General features: G+C 47.5%; 1 protein-coding gene across 2 annotated transcripts; it reads left to right on the plus strand.

The window, feature by feature from the left end:
• Positions 1-661: 661 nt before the first annotated feature.
• On the plus strand, positions 662-26,593 carry LOC115175151 (homeobox-containing protein 1). Of its 2 annotated transcripts, none has more exons than XM_029734374.1 (9): positions 662-872; positions 3,361-3,984; positions 6,448-6,533; positions 10,061-10,171; positions 12,622-12,775; positions 12,971-13,053; positions 17,032-17,127; positions 18,474-18,652; positions 24,781-26,593. In XM_029734374.1, the coding sequence occupies exons 1-9, from the start codon at positions 832-834 to the stop codon at positions 24,913-24,915; spliced, it is 1,509 nt and encodes a 502-aa protein (XP_029590234.1). In that variant the 5' UTR covers positions 662-831; the 3' UTR covers positions 24,916-26,593. The 2 variants fall into 2 exon arrangements, with proteins under 2 accessions (XP_029590234.1, XP_029590235.1); XM_029734375.1 differs by having other exon boundaries at positions 663-872; positions 18,477-18,652.
• The last annotated feature ends 1,085 nt before the right edge of the window (positions 26,594-27,678 follow it).

Here is a 27,678-nt window from a genome sequence, read left to right on the forward strand (position 1 = left end):
ACACAATCAAAGCTGGCTAACCAATTACAGAGCGCTGGTGTAAAGCAGTTGATCCGCCCACTTCTGCCACCCCCACTTTCAGTCACTCCGTTTTTCACCTTTATTTAAGTAGGCAAGTCAGTGAAGAACATATTCTTATTTACAATTGGCGGTCTACCCCGGACGATGTTGGGCCATTTGTGCGCCGCCCTTCCAATCATGGCCGGATGTGATGCAGCCTGGATTCGAACCAGGGTGACGCCTCTTAAATGCAGTGCCTTAGGCCGCTGCGCCACTCGGGTTCCCACAAATGCAGTTACCCGTGCTTGCAAAGTCTAAACAGTACAGTCATTATAAAGATAGGCTAAAACTGCTGATAACAATAGAAATCCTCGCTAAACTCACAAAGTGATCTGGTCTAACGGTCGTCTCGCAACGAACTGCAAAATGCAAAATCAAAGGCACTCCTTCGACCTAACTTATATATTTTTTGTTTGTTTACGAAGATAGTGTCAGTTTGTCAATTTCACGAGGTTGGAATAACAACGTGTTCAACTACCTAAAACATTGGCTGGAATTTAGGTTGTGCCTTTTTAAGATTTCGATTTTTTTTTTAAATGAACAACTAAGGAATAATTATTGACTTCTCGAACCCAGACGGGTCTGTTTGGGAAGCGTTCCCGGAAATCTCGCGATGTTTCCCCTTGTGGGGTTAGAAACTGACAATAAGCTTGTAGTTGAAATCTCCAATCCGGCGGTCGATGTGTTGTTGCTACGGTTAAAAAGTGGCATTTCCCCCCCACACACACACACACACACACACACATACTGTTCAGTAGTGGTGCGATTTAAATGGTCAAATGTACAGAGACACATCGAGATAGAGAGCCAAGGTAAGATGTGATATGTTTAGCTAGCTAACGTTAGCCCGTCAATTAGCTAACGTAAACTAGCTAGCCTGTAACAAAAACATTTTTTCAGTTGGTGGTTTAGCGGTTAGCTATATTACCATCTGGTAAAAATAACTAGGTACCCACTTAAATGTAACTGAAACAGTTGTCGTTTTAGCGATATTTTTTTTTGCTAGCTAAGTGCATGGATAAAAGTCAGATAGCTAAGTTAGTATTTTGAGTTTGATAGCGAGTTAGCCAAAAATCAAACAAGCAGTAGTTAGGTAGCTTGTTAGAGTTGGTACAAAAACTGCTACTGTAGCTGAAAACAGAGCTAGCTAACGTTGACTAACTAGCCCTTCAGATAGACTGACCTACCAAGTAAAAATAGACTGGCATAACGACGAACGCTAACTAGCTACAGTAACAGTTTTTGTACCAACTCCCTTTGTTTGCCATACTTGCCAGCGAGGTAACTAATGCATTGCAGAATGACTGTCATGTAAACGAATGTTTGACATGAATTATTTGGAGATTGAATCTGGGCGTTCCGCACATGTACAAACTTTAACCAGATAAATATTCCAATTAGGAAACTTTATTGTCCATGAGGCAGTTAATATACGCACCCAGCTGTTTGCAGTTGTAAGAAACACAAACAAATAGTGTAATTATAGAAGGCTAGTCGATTTATATTAAGCTAAGTGAAAACAGCCTCGCTGTCATTGATGCATGTGCAGCATTGACTCCAGCATTGGTCTCGTTGAGTGACAGGGGGCTTGGTTGTGTGGAAAGAGAGCGAGAGATGACTCGAGTAGCGACGTAAACTATACAAATGGACGTTACATACGGCTTATCACCTTTTAACAAACCAAACATTCAAATATCGTTTTATAGAAGGTAAAGTAAAAACCCAAACCAGTCCGTGCGTTAATACCGGTATATCATAACATCTGTTTGCCAAAACACCATGCAAAGAGAACTGTCGCTATGTGTATCTTTGGAACATGTGTCTACTGATAGAAAAGATAGAAAGATCTAGTCATGTTGCCTCAAGATGGAAAATGTGCTGCAGCCTGGTTGATTCTATTCATCTCTTCTACCCTGAAATGCTTATGGAAACCAAACAGAGAAATGCTTGGCCTGTGGAACACTGTTCAGGGAGATGCTTGGCCTGTGGAACACTGTTCAGGGAGATGCTTGGCCTGTGGAACACTGTTCAGGGAGATGCTTGGCCTGTGGAACACTGTTCAGGGAGATGCTTGGCCTGTGGAACACTGTTCAGGGAGATGCTTGGCCTGTGGAACACTGTTCAGGGAGATGCTTGGCCTGTGGAACACTGTTCAGGGAGATGCTTGGCCTAGGGAACACTGTTCAGGGAGATGCTTGGCCTGTGGAACACTGTTCAGGGAGATGCTTGGCCTGTGGAACACTGTACAGGGAGGTGCTTGGCCTGTGGAACACTGTACAGGGAGGTGCTTGGCCTGTGGAACACTGTTCAGGGAGGTGCTTGGCCTGTGGAACACTGTTCAGGGAGATGCTTGGCCTGTGGAACACTGTTCAGGGAGATGCTTGGCCTAGGGAACACTGTTCAGGGAGATGCTTGGCCTAGGGAACACTGTTCAGGTAGATGCTTGGCCTGTGGAACACTGTTCAGGGAGATGCTTGGCCTGTGGAACACTGTTCAGGGAGATGCTTGGCCTGTGGAACACTGTTCAGGGAGATGCTTGGCCTGTGGAACACTGTTCAGGGAGATGCTTGGCCTGTGGAACACTGTTCAGGGAGATGCTTGGCCTGTGGAACACTGTTCAGGGAGATGCTTGGCCTGTGGAACACTGTTCAGGGAGATGCTTGGCCTGTGGAACACTGTTCAGGGAGATGCTTGGCCTGTGGAACGCTGTTCAGGGAGATGCTTGGCCTGTGGAACGCTGTTCAGGGAGATGCTTGGCCTGTGGAACGCTGTACAGGGAGATGCTTGGCCTGTGGAACGCTGTACAGGGAGATGCTTGGCCTGTGGAACGCTGTACAGGGAGATGCTTGGCCTGTGGAACGCTGTTCAGGGAGATGCTTGGCCTGTGGAACGCTGTTCAGGGAGATGCTTGGCCTGTGGAACGCTGTTCAGGGAGATGCTTGGCCTGTGGAACGCTGTTCAGGGAGATGCTTGGCCTGTGGAACACTGTACAGGGAGATGCTTGGCCTGTGGAACGCTGTACAGGGAGATGCTTGGCCTGTGGAACGCTGTACAGGGGCAGAAGTGCATTTGTTATTGCTCTTAAGCACAGCGAAATGATTGAGATAGGATCAGCTAATGCTTTCAAGGTGACTGCGTGTGTTGCTGCTGTCCCCCACAAAATGGTGCCTTCCCCTTTCTTTCCTCTCTCTCTCCCTCACGCCTTTTCTCCCCTTCTCCTCTCACTGTGTATTTTCTTTCTTCTCTCACCCCCCCCCCCCCCCCCCCCCCCACCATTCCTCTCTCCCTCCTCTTCTCCAGGATGTCTCATTACACAGACGAACCTCGCTTCACCATCGAGCAGATCGACCTGCTCCAGAGGCTGCGGCGTACGGGCATGACCAAGCAAGAGATCCTCCACGGCATGGACACCCTAGATCGGCTGGACCGCGAGCACGGGGACAAGTTCGGACATCGCACCTCCTACGGGGGAGGAGCAAGCGGCTCTGTGTCAGACCCCAATTGCACCTCCTCCAACAACGCTGCAGCCACATCTTCTACAACATCCTCTTCCTGTATTATTATTAATAATAATGGCACCAGTGGGAGCAGCAATGTTAACAACACCACCCTGGCCTCTTCCTGCACCAACTCTACCGTCGCACAGACCCAGTACCTCTCACCACGTGGGGGGCTGTCCCCGTCGCCCAGCAACAGCTACGACACCTCCCCACCGCCCGGCCTGCCCTCCGCCGTCCGCCACTCCCCAGTGTCACTGGTCACCATGGCGCAGAACGGGGGGCGGGACAGCCTGGTGGCGACGCCCAATGGGAAGCTCTCGCCGCCGCGGTACCCGGTGAACAGTGCAGCGGCCGCCAGGGCGTTCGGGTTCGAGGCAACTGAGGAGGAGCTGGAAATCGATGATAAGGTGGAGGAGCTCATGAGGTCAGTGATGATGGGGTTAGGGGTCAGGGCGGGGTCAAAGTCACACACCAGCCTACAGAGATCTAGCCTGAAATTCAGAATCTGTTTTGTGGTAACTTGTCACGCCTTATACTCCGTGTCATGCCAAACATAGGAGTGGCAAGGATTTGGAGTGACACATGGAATGATGGATTATCAGAATGGTACCCAGGCTAACAGGGATCCTATTCAATATGTAATTTTATACACCAGTTTATACACCAGTCCACCACTATCAGGACTATACCAGTTTATACACCAGTCCACCACTATCAGAACTATACCAGTTTATACACCAGTCCACCACTATCAGGACTATACCAGTTTATACACCAGTCCACCACTATCAGGACTATACCAGTTTATACACCAGTCCATCACTATCAGGACTATACCAGTTTATACACCAGTTTATACACCAGTCTACCACTATCAGGACTATACCAGTTTATACACCAGTCCACCACTATCAGGACTATACCAGTCACTCCAAACAAAAAGCATGAACACATTTAGGCTACCACTCTCACTGCATACCACTCTCACGATTTTAAGGCTGTCTTGCTGATCTGATGCAACAACCACACAGCCTCGTTTGACCTTTTAGGATCTGATGCAACAACCACACAGCCTCGTTTGACCTGCCAGGATCTGATGCAACAACCACACAGCCCCGTTTGACCTGCCAGGATCTGATGCAACAACCACACAGCCCCGTTTGACCGGCCAGGATCTGATGCAACAACCACACAGCCTCGTTTGACCTGCCAGGATCTGATGCAACAACCACACAGCCTCGTTTGACCTGCCAGGATCTGATGCAACAACCACACAGCCCCGTTTGACCTGCCAGGATCTGATGCAACAACCACACAGCCCCGTTTGACCTGCCAGGATCTGATGCAACAACCACACAGCCTCGTTTGACCTGCCAGGATCTGATGCAACAACCACACAGCCTCGTTTGACCTGCCAGGATCTGATGCAACAACCACACAGCCTCGTTTGACCGGCCAGGATCTGATGCAACAACCACACAGCCTCGTTTGACCTGCCTGATCTTGTGAGCTTAGGTGAATTGATCGAGAGCCCAGCGGTCAGGCTACCACGTGTCAAATTTCACAAAGACAACATTTATTGGAACAACTGTGCAGATATAAAGTTTGGTAACAGAATTACAGTCAAATCTCCCTCTCTTTTTTTTTGTATGCTACCACCCTTTTTCCAGAAACTCAAATATTTGCTCTGTATTAAGATTCAAAGATGTCTGCAGAAAGAACGGGGAGTCAGCTATGACATCACACCTTGAGTTAGAAAACATCTATTCTGTCTATTCTACTACAGTGAAGTGGATTTACATCCGGTAACAGAATTACATCATGGGGACCCTGATCTGTACTATACAGAAATTAAGGATATGAATAGGATTATATTCATGGTGACGATCCCTAAATTAGTACACAAAGGTAGAAATATGCAATATTGGGTATTATTCTACACTCTGGCTATTATTCTAATGAGCTCTGCCCCCCCCCCCCCCCCCCCCCAAAAAAAAGACCACATTTGGTTGCTCCGGACTGGACCAAATCTGAACCAATCATTGATGTCTATGTTTTCACAAGTCCAGACATCATAGCACAGTAGATATGTTCAGCATAGTTTACAAATAACAAAAAAAATGGATACTTATTTTATTTAATTATGCAACACCATTTCCCCTGTGTAAAAGTAATTACCCATTTACACTCAATAACTGGTTGTGCCAACTTTTAGCTCCAATGACTGCAACCAAATGCTTTGTGGAAGTTGTTTATAAATCTCACATCGCTGTGGAGGAATTTCGGCCCGCTCTTCCATGCAGAACTGCTTCCTTCCTAACTCAGTTGCCGGAGAGGAAGGAAACCGCTCAGGGATTTCACCATGAGGCCAATGGTGACTTTAACACAGTTAATTTAATGGCTGTGATAAGAGAACTGAGGATGGATCAACAACATTGTAGTTACTCCAATACTAACCTAAACGACAGAGTGACAAGGAAGCCTGTACAGAATATAAAATATTCCAAAACTTGCATCCTGTTTGCAACAAAGTACTAAAGTGGCAAAGCAAATAACTTTTTGTCCTGAATACAAAGTGTTATGTTTGGGGCAAAGTCAATATAACACATGGCTGCATCATGTTATGGGTATTTATGTAATCACTAAGGACTGGGTGATTTTTCAGGATAAAACAAAAATGTTGTGGCCCAGTTGGTAGAGCGTGGCGCTTGTAACGCCAAGATTGTCGATTCGATTCCCGCTGGAGACCAAACCATTTGAAAATGTGTATATACTCATGACTTAGTCGCTTTGGACTTTAAAAGGCTTTGTTAAAATGGCATATATTCTATTATAACAATAACACTGGTTAGCCTATTTATGCACTGTCGTGTATGTGTGTACACAGGAGAGACAGCAGCATTGTGAAGGAGGAGATCAAGTTGTTCCTGGGGAACAGGAGAATCTCTCAGGCTGTGGTGGCCCAGGTCACAGGTCAGTAACAAACACTGCGGTGGCCCAGGTCAGTAACAAACGCACTGTGGTGGCCCAGGTCAGTAACAAGCACACTGTGGTGGCCCAGGTCAGTAACAAACACACTGTGGTGGCCCAGGTCACAGGTCAGTAACAAACACACTGCGGTGGCCCAGGTCACAGGTCAGTAACAAACACACTGTGGTGGCCCAGGTCAGTAACAAACACACTGCGGTGGCCCAGGTCAGTAACAAACACACTGCGGTGGCCCAGGTCACAGGTCAGTAACAAACACACTGCGGTGGCCCAGGTCAGTAACAAACACACTGCGGTGGCCCAGGTCAGTAACAAACACACTGTGGTGGCCCAGGTCACAGGTCAGTAACAAACACACTGTGGTGGCCCAGGTCACAGGTCAGTAACACACACACTGTGGTGGCCCAGGTCACAGGTCAGTAACACACACACTGCGGTGGCCCAGGTCAGTAACACACACACTGCGGTGGCCCAGGTCAGTAACACACACACTGCGGTGGCCCAGGTCAGTAACAAACACACTGCGGTGGCCCAGGTCAGTAACAAACACACTGTGGTGGCCCAGGTCACAGGTCAGTAACAAACACACTGTGGTGGCCCAGGTCACAGGTCAGTAACACACACACTGCGGTGGCCCAGGTCACAGGTCAGTAACACACACACTGCGGTGGCCCAGGTCAGTAACACACACACTGCGGTGGCCCAGGTCAGTAACAAACACACTGCGGTGGCCCAGGTCAGTAACAAACACACTGCGGTGGCCCAGGTCAGTAACAAACACACTGCGGTGGCCCAGGTCAGTAACAAACACACTGTGGTGGCCCAGGTCACAGGTCAGTAACAAACATACTGCGGTGGCCCAGGTCAGTAACAAACACACTGCGGTGGCCCAGGTCAGTAACAAACACACTGCGGTGGCCCAGGTCAGTAACAAACACACTGCGGTGGCCCAGGTCAGTAACACCTTGAAGCTTCCACTATAATTGACAACACCTTCCACAAGGCTCACACAGCAATCAGATGTCTGTCACACAGACATTAAATTAAATATAATATATTTTATTTAACCAGACATATCTACTCATATATGCTACAGTATGTGTGATGGCTACAGTATGTGTGATGGCTACAGTATGTGTGATGGCTACAGTATGTGTGATGGCTAGGGTTGCACATTTTGGGGAATATTCAGAGGTGGAAACTTTCTGTGGGAATTAACGGGAATATATGTTTATTAATACCATTTAAATGTATATGTTTGCTTTAGATATACACTGCTCAAAAAAATAAAGGGAACACTTAAACAACACAATGTAACTCCAAGTCAATCACACTTCTGTGAAATCAAACTGTCCACTTAGGAAGCAACACTGATTGACAATAAATGTCACATGCTGTTGTGCAAATGGAATAGACAACAGGTGGAAATTATAGGCAATTAGCAAGACACTCCCAATAAAGGAGTGGTTCTGCAGGTGGGGACCACAGACCACTTCTCAGTTCCTATGCTTCCTGGCTGATGTTTTGGTCACTTTTGAATGCTGGCGGTGCTTTCACTCTAGTGGTAGCATGAGACGGAGTCTACAACCCACACAAGTGGCTCAGGTAGTGCAGCTCATCCAGGATGGCACATCAATGCGAGCTGTGGCAAGAAGGTTTGCTCTGTCTGTCAGCGTAGTGTCCAGAGCATGGAGGCGCTACCAGGAGACAGGCCAGTACATCAGGAGACGTGGAGGAGGCCGTAGGAGGGCAACAACCCAGCAGCAGGACCGCTACCTCCGCCTTTGTGCAAGGAGGAGCAGGAGGAGCACTGCCAGAGCCCTGCAAAATGACCTCCAGCAGGCCACAAATGTGCATGTGTCTGCTCAAACGGTCAGAAACAGACTCCATGAGGGTGGTATGAGGGCCCGACGTCCACAGGTGGGGGTTGTGCTTACAGCCCAACACCGTGCAGGACGTTTGGCATTTGCCAGAGAACACCAAGATTGGCAAATTCGCCACTGGTGCCCTGTGCTCTTCACAGATGAAAGCAGGTTCACACTGAGCACATGTGACGTACGCGACAGAGTCTGGAGACGCCGTGGAGAATGTTCTGCTGCCTGCAACATCCTCCAGCATGACCGGTTTTGCGGTGGGTCAGTCATGGTGTGGGGTGGCATTTCTTTGGGGGGCCGCACAGCCCTCCATGTGCTTGCCAGAAGTAACCTGACTGCCATTAGGTACCGAGATGAGATCCTCAGACCCCTTGTGAGACCATATGCTGGTGCGGTTGGCCCTGGGTTCCTCCTAATGCAAGACAATGCTAGACTTCATGTGGCTGGAGTGTGTCAGCAGTTCCTGCAAGAGGAAGGCATTGATGCTATGGACTGGCCCGCCCGTTCCCCAGACCTGAATCCAATTGAGCACATCTGGGACATCATGTCTCGCTCCATCCACCAACGCCACGTTGCACCACAGACTGTCCAGGAGTTGGCGGATGCTTTAGTCCAGGTCTGGGAGGAGATCCCTCAGGAGACCATCTGCCACCTCATCAGGAGCATGCCCAGGCGTTGTAGGGAGGTCATACAGGCACGTGGAGGCCACACACACTACTGAGCCTCATTTTGACTTGTTTCAAGGACATTACATCAAAGTTGGATCAGCCTGTAGTGTGGTTTTCCACTTTAATTTTGAGTGACTCCAAATCCAGACCTCCATGGGTTGATAAATTGGATTTCCATTGATTATTTTTGTGTGATTTTGTTGTCAGCACATTCAACTATGTAAAGAGAAAAGTATTTAATAATATTATTTCTTTCATTCAGATCTAGGATGTGTTGTTTAAGTGTTCCCTTTATTTTTTTGAACAGTATATTTACCATATTATATGGAGACAAACATTAACCTTTTACCTTATCATATGTGGACATAATTGAAAATGATTCAATCTTTCCAATAGAAAAAAACCCCTACAATTTAGTTACGAATTGAACTTTAATGAAATGAGTTGACTCTTCACATGGTATGATTTCACTGAACAACAAAATAAAGGGAATATTGAAGGATCCCCAATGATCCATCGCGTCTCCCAAAAACGTTTTCAACATACATCTGTAAAATGATAGTCTAGAAACTAAAGCTTTAGTTGTCTTCCTCTCAGGCTTCCATGTCTTCTCCCTGGACCTCCTCAATGTCCACCTCTTGAACATCAGAATCTGAGGCCTCGTCTTCACTGTCACTTTCCAACCTTGTTGAGGATGGCTCATTGTCGGGCTCTAAAAGCCTCAAATTTGCCTAGATGGCCACCAATTTTTCAACCCTTGTATTGGTCAGCCTGTTACGTGCTTTGGGGCGACAGGCGATGGGGCGATGGGGCTACAGGCAGCGGCGATGGGGCTACAGGCAGCCGTACAGACAGCCGTACAGGCAGCGGCGATGGCTTCTCCTGGCTATGTGTGTAGAGTCTCACAGGCAGGTACACTATTATTGGTTGGTAGGACTGCTACCCCTCTAACCTGGTGTGTGTGTTCCAGGAATCAGTCAGAGCAGGATCTCTCATTGGTTGCTTCAACACGGCTCTGACCTCAGTGAACAGAAGAAGAGAGCTTTCTACCACTGGTACCAGCTAGAGAAGACCTCCCCAGGTACCCGTCTCTGTCTCTCTCTCTGTGTGTGTCTCTGTCTCTCTCTCTGTGTACCATCCTTGTCCTCTGCTGAATCATGTACCTCTATGGTACTCTGCCAAATTACTCAGCATTAGCTTCAACACTTATTAATCAGACTGGCCACCTCTACCCAACACCTTATTATGGAACGACTGGCCACCTCTACCCAACACCTTATTATGGAACGACTGGCCACCTCTACCCAACACCTTATTATGGAACGACTGGCCACCTCTACCCGACACCTTATTATGGAACGACTGGCCACCTCTACCCGACACCTTATTATGGAACGACTGGCCACCTCTACCCGACACCTTATTAATCAGACTGGCCACCTCTACCCAGCACCTTATTAATCAGACTGGCCACCTCTACCCAGCACCTTATTAATCAGACTGGCCACGTCTACCCAACACCTTATTATGGAACGACTGGCCACCTCTACCCGACACCTTATTATGGAACGACTGGCCACCTCTACCCGACACCTTATTATGGAACGACTGGCCACCTCTACCCGACACCTTATTAATCAGACTGGCCACCTCTACCCAGCATCTTATTAATCAGACTGGCCACCTCTACCCAGCATCTTATTAATCAGACTGGCCACCTCGACCCAACACCTTATTATGGAACGACTGGCCACCTCTACCCAACACCTTATTTATCAGACTGGCCACCTCTACCCAACACCTTATTAATCAGACTGGCCACCTCTACCCAACACCTTATTATGGAAGACTGGCCACCTCTACCCAGCATCTTATTATGGAACGACTGGCCACCTCTACCCGACACCTTATTATGGAAAGACTGGCCACCTCTACCCGACACCTTATTATGGAACGACTGGCCACCTCTACCCAACACCTTATTATGGAACGACTGGCCACCTCTACCCGACACCTTATTATGGAACGACTGGCCACCTCTACCCAGCATCTTATTATGGAACGACTGGCCACCTCTACCCAGCATCTTATTATGGAACGACTGGCCACCTCTACCCAGCACCTTATTATGGAAGACTGGCCACCTCTACCCAACACCTTATTAATCAGACTGGCCACCTCTACCCAGCACCTTATTATGGAACGACTGGCCACCTCTACCCAGCATCTTATTATGGAACGACTGGCCACCTCTACCCAACACCTTATTATGGAACGACTGGCCACCTCTACCCAGCATCTTATTATGGAACGACTGGCCACCTCTACCCAACACCTTATTATGGAACGACTGGCCACCTCTACCCAACACCTTATTATGGAAAGACTGGCCACCTCTACCCAACACCTTATTATGGAACGACTGGCCACCTCTACCCAGCATCTTATTATGGAACGACTGGCCACCTCTACCCAGCACCTTATTATGGAAAGACTGGCCACCTCTACCCAGCATCTTATTATGGAACGACTGGCCACCTCTACCCAACACCTTATTATGGAACGACTGGCCACCTCTACCCGACACCTTATTAATCAGACTGGCCACCTCTACCCAACACCTTATTAATCAGACTGGCCACCTCTACCCAGCATCTTATTAATCAGACTGGCCACCTCTACCCAGCATCTTATTATGAAAGACTGGCCACCTCTACCCAGCATCTTATTATGAAAGACTGGCCACCTCTACCCAACACCTTATTAATCAGACTGGCCACCTCTACCCAACACCTTATTAATCAGACTGGCCACCTCTACCCAGCACCTTATTAATCAGACTGGCCACCTCTACCCAGCACCTTATTAATCAGACTGGCCACCTCTACCCAACACCTTATTAATCAGACTGGTCACACAGTCCTTCACAATCCCACCTCTTATACTGCAGGTATCGCTTTATGACAGGCTGGGTAATACCGCTCGGACGCTTTATGACAGGCTGGGTAATACAGCTCTGACGCTTTATGACAGGCTGGGTAATACCGCTCGGACGCTTTATGACAGGCTGGGTAATACAGCTCTGACGCTTTATGACAGGCTGGGTAATACAGCTCTGACGCTTTATGACAGGCTGGGTAATACAGCTCTGACGCTTTATGACAGGCTGGGTAATACAGCTCTGACGCTTTATGACAGGCTGGGTAATGCCGCTCTGACGCTTTTTGACAGGCTGGGTAATGCCGCTCTGACGCTTTTTGACAGGCTGGGTAATGCCGCTCTGATGCTTTATGACAGGCTGGGTAATACCGCTCTGACGCTTTATGACAGGCTGGGTAATACAGCTCTGATACTGGGTCCTATTCATTTGAGCAAAAGGTTTTAAAACATTCTGCATTGGGGATGAAAACAACTATTTCTATTTGGACGGAAGTTCAGATGGTACCTCTTTTGGTTTCATTTGGTGTCTCATGAAAACTAGACACGTTATAAGGTTGTGAGTTAATGCTTTCCTGCTATTGGCTCCTCCAGGTGCCACTCTAAACATGCGCCCAGCACCAATGGCTATGGAGGAAATGGAGTGGAGACAGACCACACCCCATATAAGTACCGCCCCAGGAATCTTCCGGCTACGCAGAGGAAGTCGTTTTACCTGGAGGAAAGAATGTCTGGCTGTGATGGAGAGGTGAGCATCTTTACCCAGAGGAAAGAATTTCTGGCTGTGATGAGGGAGAGGGAGAGAGAGCATAGATGCCTTAGGAGAGGGAGGGGATAGGGTGGAGAGGGCTCTGGTCTAAAGCAGTGCACTACATAGGGAATAGGGTGCTATTTGGGACGCCGACTAGATCTGTGTTTTGAGATGGCCACCTCTTCTCCTCAGCTACTTCAATGACAACCAGTACCCTGATGAAGCTAAGAGAGAGGAGATCTCTAACGCCTGCAACGCTGTCATCCAGAAACCAGGTATTTTCTTCTGTCCACCTTACTGTTGTACTGGCCTTTGTTACTAGACCTGATTTAGCTGATGGATGCTTTACTACTTACTGTGACTGTAGTGTAGGGGGTTGTCCTGCCTAGCTACCTGTGACTGTAGTGTAGGGGGTTGTCCTGCCTAGCTACCTGTGACTGTAGTGTAGGGGTTGTCCTACATAGCTACCTGTGACTGTAGTGTAGGGGTTGTCCTACATAGCTACCTGTGACTGTAGTGTAGGGGGTTGTCCTGTCCAGCTACCTGTGACTGTAGTGTAGGGGGTTGTCCTGTCCAGCTACCTGTGACTGTAGTGTAGGGGTTGTCCTGCCTACCTAGCTACCTGTGACTGTAGTGTAGGGGTTGTCCTGCCTACCTAGCTACCTGTGACTGTAGTGTAGGGGGTTGTCCTGCCTACCTAGCTACCTGTGACTGTAGTGTAGGGGTTGTCCTGCCTACCTAGCTACCTGTGACTGTAGTGTAGGGGTTGTCCTGCCTACCTAGCTACCTGTGACTGTAGTGTAGGGGTTGTCCTGTCCAGCTACCTGTGACTGTAGTGTAGGGGTTGTCCTGTCCAGCTACCTGTGACTGTCGTGTAGTGGGTTGTCCTACCTAGCTACCTGTGACTGTAGTGTAGGGGTTGTCCTACCTGTGACTGTAGTGTAGGGGGTTGCCCTACCTAGCTACCTGTGACTGTAGTGTAGGGGGTTGTCCTGTCCAGCTACCTGTGACTGTAGTGTAGGGGTTGTCCTGTCCAGCTACCTGTGACTGTAGTGTAGGGGTTGTCCTGTCCAGCTACCTGTGACTGTAGTGTAGCGGGTTGTCCTGTCCAGCTACCTGTGACTGTAGTGTAGCGGGTTGTCCTGTCCAGCTACCTGTGACTGTAGTGTAGCGGGTTGTCCTGTCCAGCTACCTGTGACTGTAGTGTAGGGGGTTGTCCTGTCCAGCTACCTGTGACTGTAGTGTAGGGGGTTGTCCTGTCCAGCTACCTGTGACTGTAGTGTAGGGGGTTGTCCTGTCCAGCTACCTGTGACTGTAGTGTAGGGGGTTGTCCTGTCCAGCTACCTGTGACTGTAGTGTAGGGGTTGTCCTACCCAGCTACCTGTGACTGTAGTGTAGTGGTTGTCCTACCTAGCTACCTGTGACTGTAGTGGTTGTCCTGCCCAGCTACCTGTGACTGTAGTGTAGGGGTTGTCCTGTCCAGCTACCTGTGACTGTAGTGTAGGGGTTGTCCTGTCCAGCTACCTGTGACTGTAGTGTAGGGGTTGTCCTGTCCAGCTACCTGTGACTGTAGTGTAGGGGTTGTCCTGCCTACCTAGCTACCTGTGACTGTAGTGTAGGGGTTGTCCTGTCCAGCTACCTGTGACTGTAGTGTAAAGGTTGTCCTGTCCAGCTACCTGTGACTGTAGTGTAGGGGTTGTCCTGTCCAGCTACCTGTGACTGTAGTGTAGGGGGTTGTCCTACCTAGCTACCTGTGACTGTAGTGTAGGGGGTTGTCCTACCTGTGACTGTAGTGTAGGGGGTTGCCCTACCTAGCTACCTGTGACTGTAGTGTAGGGGGTTGTCCTGTCCAGCTACCTGTGACTGTAGTGTAGGGGGTTGTCCTGTCCAGCTACCTGTGACTGTAGTGTAGGGGTTGTCCTGTCCAGCTACCTGTGACTGTAGTGTAGGGGTTGTCCTACCCAGCTACCTGTGACTGTAGTGTAGGGGGTTGTCCTGTCCAGCTACCTGTGACTGTAGTGTAGGGGGTTGTCCTACCTAGCTACCTGTGACTGTAGTGTAGGGGGTTGTCCTACCTGTGACTGTAGTGTAGGGGGTTGTCCTGTCCAGCTACCTGTGACTGTAGTGTAGGGGTTGTCCTGTCCAGCTACCTGTGACTGTAGTGTAGCGGGTTGTCCTGTCCAGCTACCTGTGACTGTAGTGTAGCGGGTTGTCCTGTCCAGCTACCTGTGACTGTAGTGTAGTGGGTTGTCCTGCCCAGCTACCTGTGACTGTAGTGTAGGGGGTTGTCCTGTCCAGCTACCTGTGACTGTAGTGTAGGGGGTTGTCCTACCCAGCTACCTGTGACTGTAGTGTAGGGGTTGTCCTACCTAGCTACCTGTGACTGTAGTGTAGGGGTTGTCCTGTCCAGCTACCTGTGACTGTAGTGTAGGGGTTGTCCTGCCCAGCTACCTGTGACTGTAGTGTAGGGGTTGTCCTGTCCAGCTACCTGTGACTGTAGTGTAGGGGTTGTCCTGTCCAGCTACCTGTGACTGTAGTGTAGGGGTTGTTCTGTCCAGCTACCTGTGACTGTAGTGTAGGGGTTGTCCTGTCCAGCTACCTGTGACTGTAGTGTAGGGGGTTGTCCTGTCCAGCTACCTGTGACTGTAGTGTAGGGGGTTGTCCTGTCCAGCTACCTGGGACTGTAGTGTAGGGGTTGTCCTACCTAGCTACCTGGGACTGTAGTGTAGTGGGTTGTCCTACCTAGCTACCTGTGACTGTAGTGTAGGGGTTGTCCTACATAGCTACCTGTGACTGTAGTGTAGGGGTTGTCCTACCTAGCTACCTGTGACTGTAGTGTAGTGGGTTGTCCTACCCAGCTACCTGTGACTGTAGTGTAGGGGGTTGTCCTGTCCAGCTACCTGTGACTGTAGTGTAGGGGGTTGTCCTGTCCAGCTACCTGTGACTGTAGTGTAGGGGGTTGTCCTGTCCAGCTACCTGTGACTGTAGTGTAGGGGGTTGTCCTGTCCAGCTACCTGTGACTGTAGTGTAGGGGGTTGTCCTGTCCAGCTACCTGTGACTGTAGTGTAGGGGGTTGTCCTGTCCAGCTACCTGTGACTGTAGTGTAGGGGGTTGTCCTGTCCAGCTACCTGTGACTGTAGTGTAGGGGTTGTCCTGTCCAGCTACCTGTGACTGTAGTGTAGGGGTTGTCCTGTCCAGCTACCTGTGACTGTAGTTGTTGTCCTACCTAGCTACCTGTGACTGTAGTTGTTGTCCTACCTAGCTACCTTAAGATGAAAGCACTAACTGTAAGTCGCTCTGGATATGAGTCTGTAAAATACCTAAATGTACAAATAAGTGTAAACTGAACAAGGATATAAACGCAACAGCCTACAATTTCAAGTTAGTTTATATGAGGAAATCAGTCATTTGAAATAAATGAAGGCCCTAATCTATGGATTTCACATGATTGGGAATACAGATATGCATCTGTTGGTCACAGGTACTGTTAAAAAGTAGGGCTGTGGATCAGAAAACCAGTCAGTATCTGGTGTGACCACCATTTGCCTCATGCAGAGCGACACATCTCCTTCACATAGAGTTGATCAGGCTGTTGCTTGCGGCCTGTGGAATGTTGTCCCAATCCTCTGTGTGAAGTTGCTGGATATTGGTGGGAACTGGAACACGCTGATGTACATGTCTGGTGAGTCTGCAGGCCATGGAAGAACTGGGACATTTTCAGCATTCCAGGAATTGTGTACAGATCCTTGTGACATGGGGCCGTGCATTATCATGCTGAAACATGAGGTGATGGCGGCTGATGAATGGCACGACAATGGGCCCCAGGATCTCGTCACGGTATCTATGTGCATTCCAAATGCCACCGATAAAATGCAATTGTGCTCGTTGTGCGTAACTTATGCCTGCCCATAGCATAACCCCACCTCCACCACAACGATGACGTCAGTCAGCACGACGCCATACAAGCTTCTTGATATGCTACACCTGTCAAGTGGAATTGTTTTTCTTGGCAAAAGAGAAATGCTCACTAACAGGGATGTAAACAAATGAGTGTGCAACATTTCAGAGAAATAAGCTTTTTCTGCGTATTGAACATTTCTGGGATTTTTTTTTTTATTTCAGCTCATGTAACACGGCAACAAGACTTTACATGTTGAGTTTATTTTTTTCAGTGTGCTTTGCCCTTTGGAATATAATTTACTGTTCTGGAATAATCTGTAATGATCTAATCTCCTGAATGTTATTTATTTCAGGGAAGAAGCTATCGGACCTGGAGAGAGTCAGCTCTCTTAAAGTGTACAACTGGTTTGCCAACCGACGCAAGGAGCTCAAGAGACGAGCTAATATTGGTAACGTGGGCTGGGGTTTCTCTGTCGCCGTTGGTTACGTGGGCTGGGTTTCTCTGTCGTCGTTGGTTACGTGGGCTGGGTTTCTCTGTCGTCGTTGGTTACGTGGGCTGGGTTTCTCTGTCGCCGTTGGTAACGTGGGCTGGGTTTCTCTGTCGCCGTTGGTAACGGGGGCTGGGTTTCTCTGTCGCCGTTGGTAACGGGGGCTGGGTTTCTCTGTCGCCGTTGGTAACGGGGGCTGGGTTTCTCTGTCGCCGTTGGTAACGGGGGCTGGGTTTCTCTGTCGCCGTTGGTAACGGGGGCTGGGTTTCTCTGTCGCCGTTGGTAACGGGGGCTGGGTTTCTCTGTCGTCGGTGGTAACGTGGGCTGGGTTTCTCTGTCGTCGGTGGTTACGTGGGCTGGGTTTCTCCGTCGCCGTTGGTTACGTGGGCTGGGTGACGCTGGGTCTGTTTCACAATGGATTTCAGCAGGACATCAGTTTGTTTCACTGCCATCCATTTATCCATTTCTTCTATTAGTCTGGCTGCATGTCTCTGTGTTTAGATGGTTAGTCCTACGGCCCCCTTTCTCCCCCGTAGAAATCTCAGTACAGCCAGAAGAGGACTGGCCAGTCCTCAGAGCCTGGTTTCTCTGGGCTACCCTGTACAGCCAGAAGAGGACTGGCCAGTCCTCAGAGCCTGGTTTCTCTGGTCTACCCTGTACAGCCAGAAGAGGACTGGCCAGTCCTCAGAGCCTGGTTTCTCTGGTCTACCCTGTACAGCCAGAAGAGGACTGGCCAGTCCTCAGAGCCTGGTTTCTCTGGTCTACCCTGTACAGCCAGAAGAGGACTGGTCAGTCCTTGGTGCCTGGTTCCTCTCTAGGTTTCTTCCATCTTGGAAATTTTTCCTACTACCTGTGCTTCTGCATTGCTTGCTGTTTAGGTTGGGTATCTGTTAACTTCTGATGTAAAAAGGGCATTATAAAATTAATTGAATTGATAGGAAAAAAATCTATGTATGCAGCTGTGGTGTTCCCTTGAGAATTCTAGATTCCAACTGTGATAAGATTGTTCAAGTATTGACATAACCATCCAGTGGGTGTCATGACCTTTCACCTGGCTGGAGGTCACAGACAGTAACGCTAAGGAAGTTGTGAGGCGTTGACTAGGTCAGACGTGTCATAAGTCTCTGATGGCGATTCACGCCGGGACGTAAGCCTATTCGTATGCCCCCGTCACTAAATACATTGAGATCTATGCAGAAACAGGATGCTCCTTTTGTCTTTGTCTTCCTGGATAGTCACCAGGTTGAAGTATCCTAGGGTAAGGAATGTTTTTATGTCATAATAACCGGCGCTCTGTTTTTCCCAAGAAGCCACAATCCTGGAGAGCCATTGGATAGACGTCCAGAGTCCTGGAGGACACTCCAACAGCGACGACATCGATGGAGGCGACTACACAGAACAGGCCTGTGACCTGGCCTACTTTGACAAGAGACCCATGGCCAGACCCTTTGGCTTCTACAGGCTAGAGCCCACTTCACCCACACAGGTATGGAGCCAGAACCAAATCAAACTGTATTTATTTAGTACATTCCTGACAAAAATGCAATTCAAAGGAGAGAGAGAGAGAGCTGCATTCCTGTGAGATGTCCGCCGGACCCATGGGCCCTGACGGATATCATTGTGGCGCGGTTGGCATTTTTCATGCTATGGGAGCGGGCAGTCAGGAAGACAACTTTGGGATGAAAATATTTGTTTAGTCCCGCAGATTTTTTATTTTGTTAGAGCAGTTGTCATCTAGTGAATTAAAAGCAGAGGTCCTAGTCGCAGGTTGATTCATGTTCACTAGCAAACCTCTTAGGGCTGGGCGATATCAAATTCATTCGATTTAATTTGAATGTATATTTTTGCACAGGCATTTGGAATATTGTATCGCAAGAATCAAGTAAATTTTTTTGTAATTTTTAAATTATTTATGTCCGCTTATTCTAATGTCTTTTTGGTCTGGTCTCCTCATCATGTCTTTTTTGGTCTGGTCTTCTTCGCTCCTCTGTGCTGTGTACACCTTCCAATTCACACCAGAGATCTGTATATAATGACAAGATGCTCATATCTCTGCCCTAACAATGGGAGTCGTTGTCCCCAAAGTCGGGAAAAGTGGCAACAAGCTTAGTTCCATAATAAGCCATAGAAACGCACAGATTTTGGTGAAGAGTGAAACCTCTTGCTTTCGGTTTACACAAACACGTGGCCAAACACGACTCCAACACCATCATTAAGTTTGTTGACGACACAACAGTGGTAGGCCTGATCAACGATGAGACAGCCTATAGAGAGGAGGTCAGAGAACTGGCAGTGTGGTGCCAGGACAAAAATCTCTCCCTCAATGTGAGCAAGACAAAGGAGCTGATCGTGGACTACAGGAAAAGGAGGGCCAAACAGGCCCCCATTAACATCAACGGGGCTGGAGTGGAGCGGGTCGAGAGTTTCAAGATCCTTGGTGTCCACATCACCAACAAACTATCATGGTCCAAACATACCAAGACAGTTGTGAAGAGGGCACGACAAAACCTTTTCCCCCTCAGGAGACTGAAAAGATTTGGCATGGGTCCTCAGATCCTCCAAAGGTTCTACAGCTGCATCATCGAGAGCATCCTGACCGGTTGCATCCCCGCCTGGTATGGCAACTGCTCGGCCTCTGACCATAAGGAGCTACAGAGGGTAGTGCGAACGGCCCAGTAAATCTCTGGGGTCAAGTTTCCTGCCATCCAGGACCTACAGTTGAAGTCGGAAGTTTAGATACACCTTAGCCAAATACATTTAAACTCAGTTTTTCACAATTCCTGACATTTAATCCTAGTAAAAAATTCCCTGTCTTAAGTTAGGATCACCACTTTATTTTAATAATGTGAAATGTCAGAATAGTAGAGTGATTTATTTCAGCTTTTATTTCTTTCATCACATTCCCAGTGGGTCAGAAGTTTAGTATTTGGTAGCATTGCCTTTAAATTGTTTAACTTGGGTCAAATGTTTCGGGTAGCCTTCCACAAGCTTCCCACAATAAGTTGGCTGAATTTTGGCCCATTCCTCCTGACAGAGCTGGTGTAACTGAGTCAGGTTTTGTAGGCCTCCTTGCGCGCACAGACTTTTTCAGTTCTGCCCACAAATGTTCTATAGGATTAAGGTCAGGGCTTTGTAATGGCCACTCCAATACCTTGACTTTGTTGTCTTTAAGCCATTTTGCCACAACTTTGGAAGTATTCTTGGGGTCATTGTCCATTTGGAAGATCCATTTGCGACCAAGCTTTAACTTCCTGACTGATGTCTTGAGATGTTGCTTCAATATATCCACATCATTTTCCTGCCTCATGATGCCATCTATTTTGTGAAGTGCTCCAGTCACTCCTACAGCAAAGCAACCCCACAACATGATGCTGCCACCCTCGTGCTTTACAGTTGGGATGGTTTTCTTCGACTTGCAAGTCTCCCCCTTTTTCCTCCAAACATAGCGATGGTCATTATGGCCAAACAGTTCTATTTTTGTTTCATCAGACCAGAGGACATTTCTCCAAAAAGTACTTTCTTTGTCCCCATGTGCTGTTGCAACCCGTAGTCTGGCTTTTTTATGTCGGTTTTGGAGCAGTGGCTTCTTCCTTGCGGAGTGGCCTTTCAGGTTATGTCGTTATAGGACTCGTTTTACTGTGGATATAGATACTTTTGTACCCGTTTTTCCTCCAGCACAAGGTCCTTTGCTGCTGTTCTGGGATTGATTTATACTTTTCACACCAAAGTACGTTCATCTCTAGGAGACAGAACGTGTCTCCTTCCTGAGCGGTATGACGGCTGCGTGGTCCCATGGTGTTTATACTTGCGTACTATTGTTTGTACAGATGGACGTGGTACCTTCAGGCGTTTGGAAATTGCTCCCAAGGATGAACCAGACTTGTGGAGGTCTACGATTTATTTTCTGTGGTCTTGGCTGATTTATTTAGATTTTCCCATGATGTCAAGCAAAGAGGCACTGAGTTTGAAGGTAGGCCTTGAAATACATCCACAGGTACACCTCCAATTGACTCAAATGATGTCAATTAGCCTATCAGAAGCTTCTAAAGCCATGACATCATTTTCTGGAATTTTCCAAGCTGTTTAAAGGCACAGTCAACTTAGTGTATGTAAACTTCTGACCCACTGGAATTGTGATACAGTGAAATAATCTGTCAGTAAACAATTGTTGGAAATATTACTTGTCATGCGCAAAGTAAATGTCCTAACCGACTTGCCAAAACTATAGTTTGTTAACAAGAAATATGTGGAGAGGTTGAAAAACGAGTTTTAATGACTCCAACCTAAATTTATGTAAACTTCCGACTTCAACTGAAAATAATAGGCGGTGTCAGAGGAAGGCCCATGAAGTTGTCAGACTCCAGTCACCCAAGTCATAGACCTTTCTCTGCTACGGCACGGCAAGCGGTACTGAAGCGCCAAGTCTAGGTCCAAAAGGCTCCTCAACAGCTTCTACCCCCAAGCCATAAGACTGATGAACAATTCATAAAAATCGCCACCGGACAATTTACATTGACCACCCCCACACACACACACACACACACACACACACACACACACACACAAACTCTGAAATATTTGTATTATTGCTAAATATTTGATATGCAGTGTATTTGGCCTTTTAATTGTACAATTAACCTTTATTTAGAGAAAACAAAACCAAAAATATAAGTACATTGAATTGCCCTATTACTGCTCCTCTCTCTTTGTTGAGATCAAATGCGCCTGGAGTATTCAGACCCCTTGACTTTTTCCACAATCTGTTACGTTACAGCCTTGTGCTAAAACGGTGTAAATATAATTTTTCCTCATCATTGATCATCATTGAGATGTTTCTACAACTTGATTGGAGTCCACCTGTGGTAAATTCAAGTTATTGAACATTATTTGGGAAGGAACACCTGTCTATATAAGGTCCCACAGTTGACAGCGCATGTCAGAGCAAAAACCAAGCCATGAGGTCGAAGGAATTGTCCATGGAGTTCAGAGACGGGATTGTGTCGAGTCACAGATCTGGGGGAAGGTTACCAAAACATTTCTGCAGCATTGAATGTCCCCAAGAACACAGTGGCCTCCATCATTCTTAAATGGAAAAAGTTTGGAACCACCAAGACTCTTCCTAGAGCTGGCCGCCCGGCCAAACTGAACAATCTGGGGAGAAGGACCTTGGTCAGGGAGGTTACCAAGAACCCGATGGTCAGTCTGACAGAGCTCTGGAGTTCCTCTGTGGAGATGGTTGTATTTCTGGAAGGTTCTCCCATCTCTGCAGCACTCCACCAAATCAGGCCTTTATGGTAGAGTGGCCAGACGGAAGCCACACCTCAGTAAAAGGCACATGACAGCCCGCTTGGAGTTTGCCAAAAGGCTCCTAAAGACTCTCAGACCATGAGAAACAAGATTCTCTCGTCTGATGAAACCAAGATTGAACTCTTGCCTGAATGCCAAGCGTCACGTCTGGAGGAAACCTGGCACCATCCCTACAGTGAAGCATGGTGGTGGCAGCATCATGCTGTGGGAATGTTTTTCAGCGGCAGGGACTGGGGGACTAGTCAGGATCGAGGCAAAGATAAACGAAGCAAAGTACGGAGCAAGAGATCCTTGATGAAAAATGAATCCAGAGCGCTTAGGACCTCCGACTGGGGCAAGGTTCACCTTCCAAAAGGACAACGACCCGAAGCACACAGCCAAGACAACGCAGGAGTGGCTTCCGGACAAGTCTCAATGTCCTTGAGTGGCCCAGCCAGAGCCCAGACTTGAACCCGATCGAACATCTCTGGAGAGACCTGAAAATAGCTGTGCAGCGACGCTCCCCATCGAACCTGACAGAGCTTGAGAGGATCTGCAGAGAAGAATGGGAGAACCTGTATTTGTGGAGTTGTGCCAAGCTTGTAGTGTCTTACCCAAGAAGACTCGCGGCTGTAATCGCTGCCAAAGGTGCTTCAACAAAGTGCTGAGTAAAGGGTCTGAATACTTATGTAAAATGTGATATTTCTGCATTTTATTTTTAATACATTTGTAAAATTTCTAAAAAACATTTATTTTCCTTTGTCATTATGGGGTATTGTGTGTAGATTGATGTGTTGGGGAAAAAAACGATGTAATCAATTTTAGAATAAGGCTGTAATGTAACAAAATGTGGAACAAGTATAGGTCTGAATAATATCTGAATGCAAAGTATCTATTTGGCAGAGAAGCACGGTGTATTGGTCTTTCCATGGAAATGTATGGCTATAGTTTAGACTCCGATATTGACAGGAAATAAATATTGATAACATGTATTTTACTCTGCCCGTAAATCGTCCCGCTCTTTTAAAGTTACTCAAAGCGTAGCTCAAGTCGTGTCCACGTTCCTATTGTCATCAACTCTGCTCTCTTTCAAACTACACTGTATATACAAAAGTATGTGGATATGCCTTCAAATGAGTCTATTCGGCTATTTCAGCCACACCTGTAAAAGATCGAGCACACAGACATAAAATCTCCATAGACAAACATTGGCAGTAGAATGGCCTTACTGAAGAGCTCCGTGACTTTAAACGTGGCACCGTCATAGGATGCCACCTTTCCAACAAGTCAGTTTGTCAAATTTATCCTCTGCTACAGCTGCCCCGGTCAACTGTAAGTGCTGTTATTCTGAGGTGGAAACATCTAGGAGCAACAACGGCTCAGCCGAAAAGTGGTAGGCCTCACAAGCTCGTAGAACGTGACCGCGAAGTGCTGAAGTGCGTATCACGTAAAAATCGTCTGTCCTCTGTTTTTAAACAGCCTCTGGAAGCACAACTGTTAGTCGGGAGATAAATGAAATGGGTTTCCATGGCCAAGTAGCCGCACACAAGCCTAAGATCACCATGTGCAATGCATTGTTGGAGCAGTGGGAACACTTCCAATTTTGTGGCAACAGTTTGGGGAAGGCCCTTTCCGGTATGATAATGCACCCGTGTACAAAGCGAGGTCCATTCAGAAATGGTGTGTCAATCGGTGTGGAAGAACTTGACTAGCCTGCATAGAACCCTGACCTCAACTCCATCTAACACCTTTTGGGATGAATTGTAACACCAGCTGCGAGCCAGGCCGAATCGCCCAACATCAGTGCCCGACCTCACTAATGCTCTTGTGGCTGAATGGAAATAAGTCCCCGCAGCAATGTTCCAACATCTAGTGGAAAACCTTCCCAGAAGAGTTGTGGCTGTTTATAGGAACAAAGGGGGGACCAACTCTATATTAATGCCCATGATTTTGGAGTGAGATTTTCGACGAACAGGTGTCTACATACTTTTGGTCATGTAGTGTACGTATAACGTATTGGTTGATAATACCACGTCTATCTCTGGCCAAAAAAAACTAGAATTTTTGAATTTGTTCAGGGTGGCAAAATTGCTCGTTCTGGGGCTGCAAAGTGAGCTGCTTAACCTACATGTAAAATAACATTGCGAGCCTGCGGTCGGGTTTGGGGCCACAGTTCTTGCGTGAGTCAGACAGCGCTTCCACTGGCTATTTATGAAAAGCAGCAGGAGGGGGATGAAGAAATCAGTCCCCCTCAGACCTCTAAATAAAATAGATTATATATAAACTTGTTACTTTCTATGTTTCCCCCTCCCCCCCCCTTTCTTCCAGGACGATGGTACTGACCACCAGGACCCCATCTCTCTGGCTGTGGAGATGGCTGCAGTCAACCACACCATCCTGGCTCTGTCCCGGACTGGAGGGGTGCCCAGCGACATCAAGACAGAGATCCCGGACGATGACTGAAGAGGTGGTTATTGGACAGTGACTGTGGGAGGAAGGAGTGGAGAGCGAAGGGTAATAATCAAGAGAGGATAGGTCGTGTTTGTGTGTTCAAGGAATGTGAAAACGACCAAATGAAGCTATCAAACTCCAGCCACCCTCCTTCCCCTGGTTCTCAGGCCCTCCACGGCCCCAGTGTACTGTACCCTCCTTCCCCTGGTTCTCAGGCCCTCCATGGCCCCAGTGTACTGTACCCTCCTTCCCCTGGTTCTCAGGCCCTCCACGGCCCCAGTGTACTGTACCCTCCTTCCCCTTGTTCTCAGGCCCTCCATGGCCCCAGTGTACTGTACCCTCCTTCCCCTGGTTCTCAGGCCCTCCACGGCCCCCAGTGTACTATACCCTCCTTCCCCTTGTTTTCAGGCCCTCCACGGCCCCAGTGTACTGTACCCTCCTTCCCCTGGTTCTCAGGCCCTCCATGGCCCCAGTGTACTGTACCCTCCTTCCCCTTGTTCTCAGGCCCTCCACGGCCCCAGTGTACTGTGTCCTGTCCTCATCGGAGTGAAAAAGTTGAGTGGAGGATAATAAATGTCTGTTTTTCTCTGGACCCCCCCACCCCAATATGGTGCCACTGGCCTGGGGCCCTGGTCAAATCGTCTTCCCACTCCTCCTCTCTGAGCCCCACATACCTCAATCCTGCCTGGGTGCAGCTGTACTGTATATATGGTATCTGTTCTCATCAGAGACATAGAATAGAAGTCTGTTCTAGAACGTTCTAGAATAGAAGTCTGTTCTAGAACGTTCTAGAATAGAAGTCTATTCTAGAATAGAAGTGATACCATTTCTATGGTTTCTCATACTGTCTCATCTTGTGCTGCCCTGAACCCATTTCCTTGTACAATGCATTGGTAGTGCATCAGTTGCCTCTTACTAACACTTCTGGAAGAGAGGGAGGGATGTAGTTTATCACCCTGCCAATGAACAGTCAGTTGAGTACTCGATCTGTGGATTGGACTGTTCTGATTGGACTAGACTGTTCCCTACTGTTCAATGTATCCTGGCAGTCTACAGCTTTCATTCCTACTGGAATCTTAACGTTTGGTTTGTAAACATTGACGTTATGATTTTTTTCTCATGTCCGTGGTGTTCTTTAAATGGAATGGCCACCAGAAATACAGAAGTTCCTTTCTGTAGCGGATGGTTATGTGCATGCGGCAAATAGCAATACTGGAAGCCAGAAGGGCTTGGTAACCCAAAGCCAAATGAGACAAGACTCAGGGTTAACTTCTGATCAGTTTAGCTTTATAGGTCAGTGGGTATTAAAGTAACAATCTGCGATTTGGTCAATTATTTTCTGACTTAAATAATGATATACACCCATTGATTTAAAAAAAAAAATGTTTTTAATAATATAATTTCAAACTGACCTGAGAGCTGTGTTACAGAGATGGTGAATCTAGTCTTTTTAAGGGTTAAATTTGATCAAAAGTAAATGAACTAACAGCGGGTGAGTTTCCTGGAAGTTTGGTAGCACTCAGATCGCGTCCATTGGCGGCAACGTGTGAATGACGATCTCAGTGTCGACAGACGGTACAAAGCTTTTGGTTAACTCGCCCTCATTTGAAGGACGTAACATATCATATGAAATTAATGACATAGTACCCAATTGGATGAGCACCACTTTCAAAACTACTGGCTGAAAAAATAAAATAATAGTAGTAATTTTCCCCCCAGGGGCCGCATTTGGTCTTCAACGAAGTCTGGAGGGCCGCACTGAAAGTAGATTTCCTCGCTGTCAAAATTAGCTAAAACAATAGTCCTCTAACCATCGTTTATGGATTTTCCCATACTCCCTGACTGTCCAGCTTTAATTTCAGGGATTTAATAGTGGGCTGGACACGGTCAAGGAACTGTATAAATCTAGGTCTATTATAATTTCTATGTGACACCCCTGCTTTAAGGGGGGAGTGAATATCAGCAGATACTCGGCCCTCCGTGGACTGAGTTAGACTCCCCTGGCAGACGGTGTGTGTATATATAGTTCATTCAGATAGTATTCAGATCCATTCATTTGTCCACATTATGTTACATTAGACTTATTCTAAAATGGATGAAATTGTTTTTTCCCCTCATCAATCTACAATCAATCAAATGACAAAGCAAAGACCTTTTATACATTTTTTTTTTATTTTTTACATTTTTGCGAATGTATTACAAATGAACTATCACATTTACATAAGTATTCAGACCCTTTACTCAGTACTTTGTTGAAGCGCCTTTGACAGTGATTACAGCCTCGAGTCTTAGTCTTCTTGGGTATGATGCTACAAGCTTGGCACACCTGTATTTAGGGAGTTTCTCCCATTCTTCTCTGCAGAGCCTCTCAAGCTCTGTCAGGTTGGATGGGGAGTGTCGCTGCACAGCTATTTTCAAGTCTCTCCAGAGATGTTCGGGCTCTGGCTGGGCCACTCAAGGACATTCAGAGACTTGTCCTGAAGCCACTCCTGTATTGTCTTGGCTGTGTGCTTAGGGTTGTTGCTGCTGCTCCCACCATGCTTCACTGTAGGGATGGTGCCAGGTTTCTTCCAGACGTGACGCTTGGCGTTCAGGCCTAAGTGTTCAATCTTGGTTTCATCAGACCAGAGAAGCTTGTTTGTAATGGTCAGAGTTATTTAGGTGCCTTTTGGCAAACTCCAAGCGGGCTGTCATGTGCCTTTTACTGAGGAGTGGCTTCTGTCTGGCCACTCGACCATAAAGGCCTGATTTGGTAGAGTGCTGCAGAGATGGTTG

Source organism: Salmo trutta, chromosome 35, assembly GCF_901001165.1.
Source record: "Salmo trutta chromosome 35, fSalTru1.1, whole genome shotgun sequence".
Taxonomy (NCBI): domain Eukaryota; kingdom Metazoa; phylum Chordata; class Actinopteri; order Salmoniformes; family Salmonidae; genus Salmo; species Salmo trutta.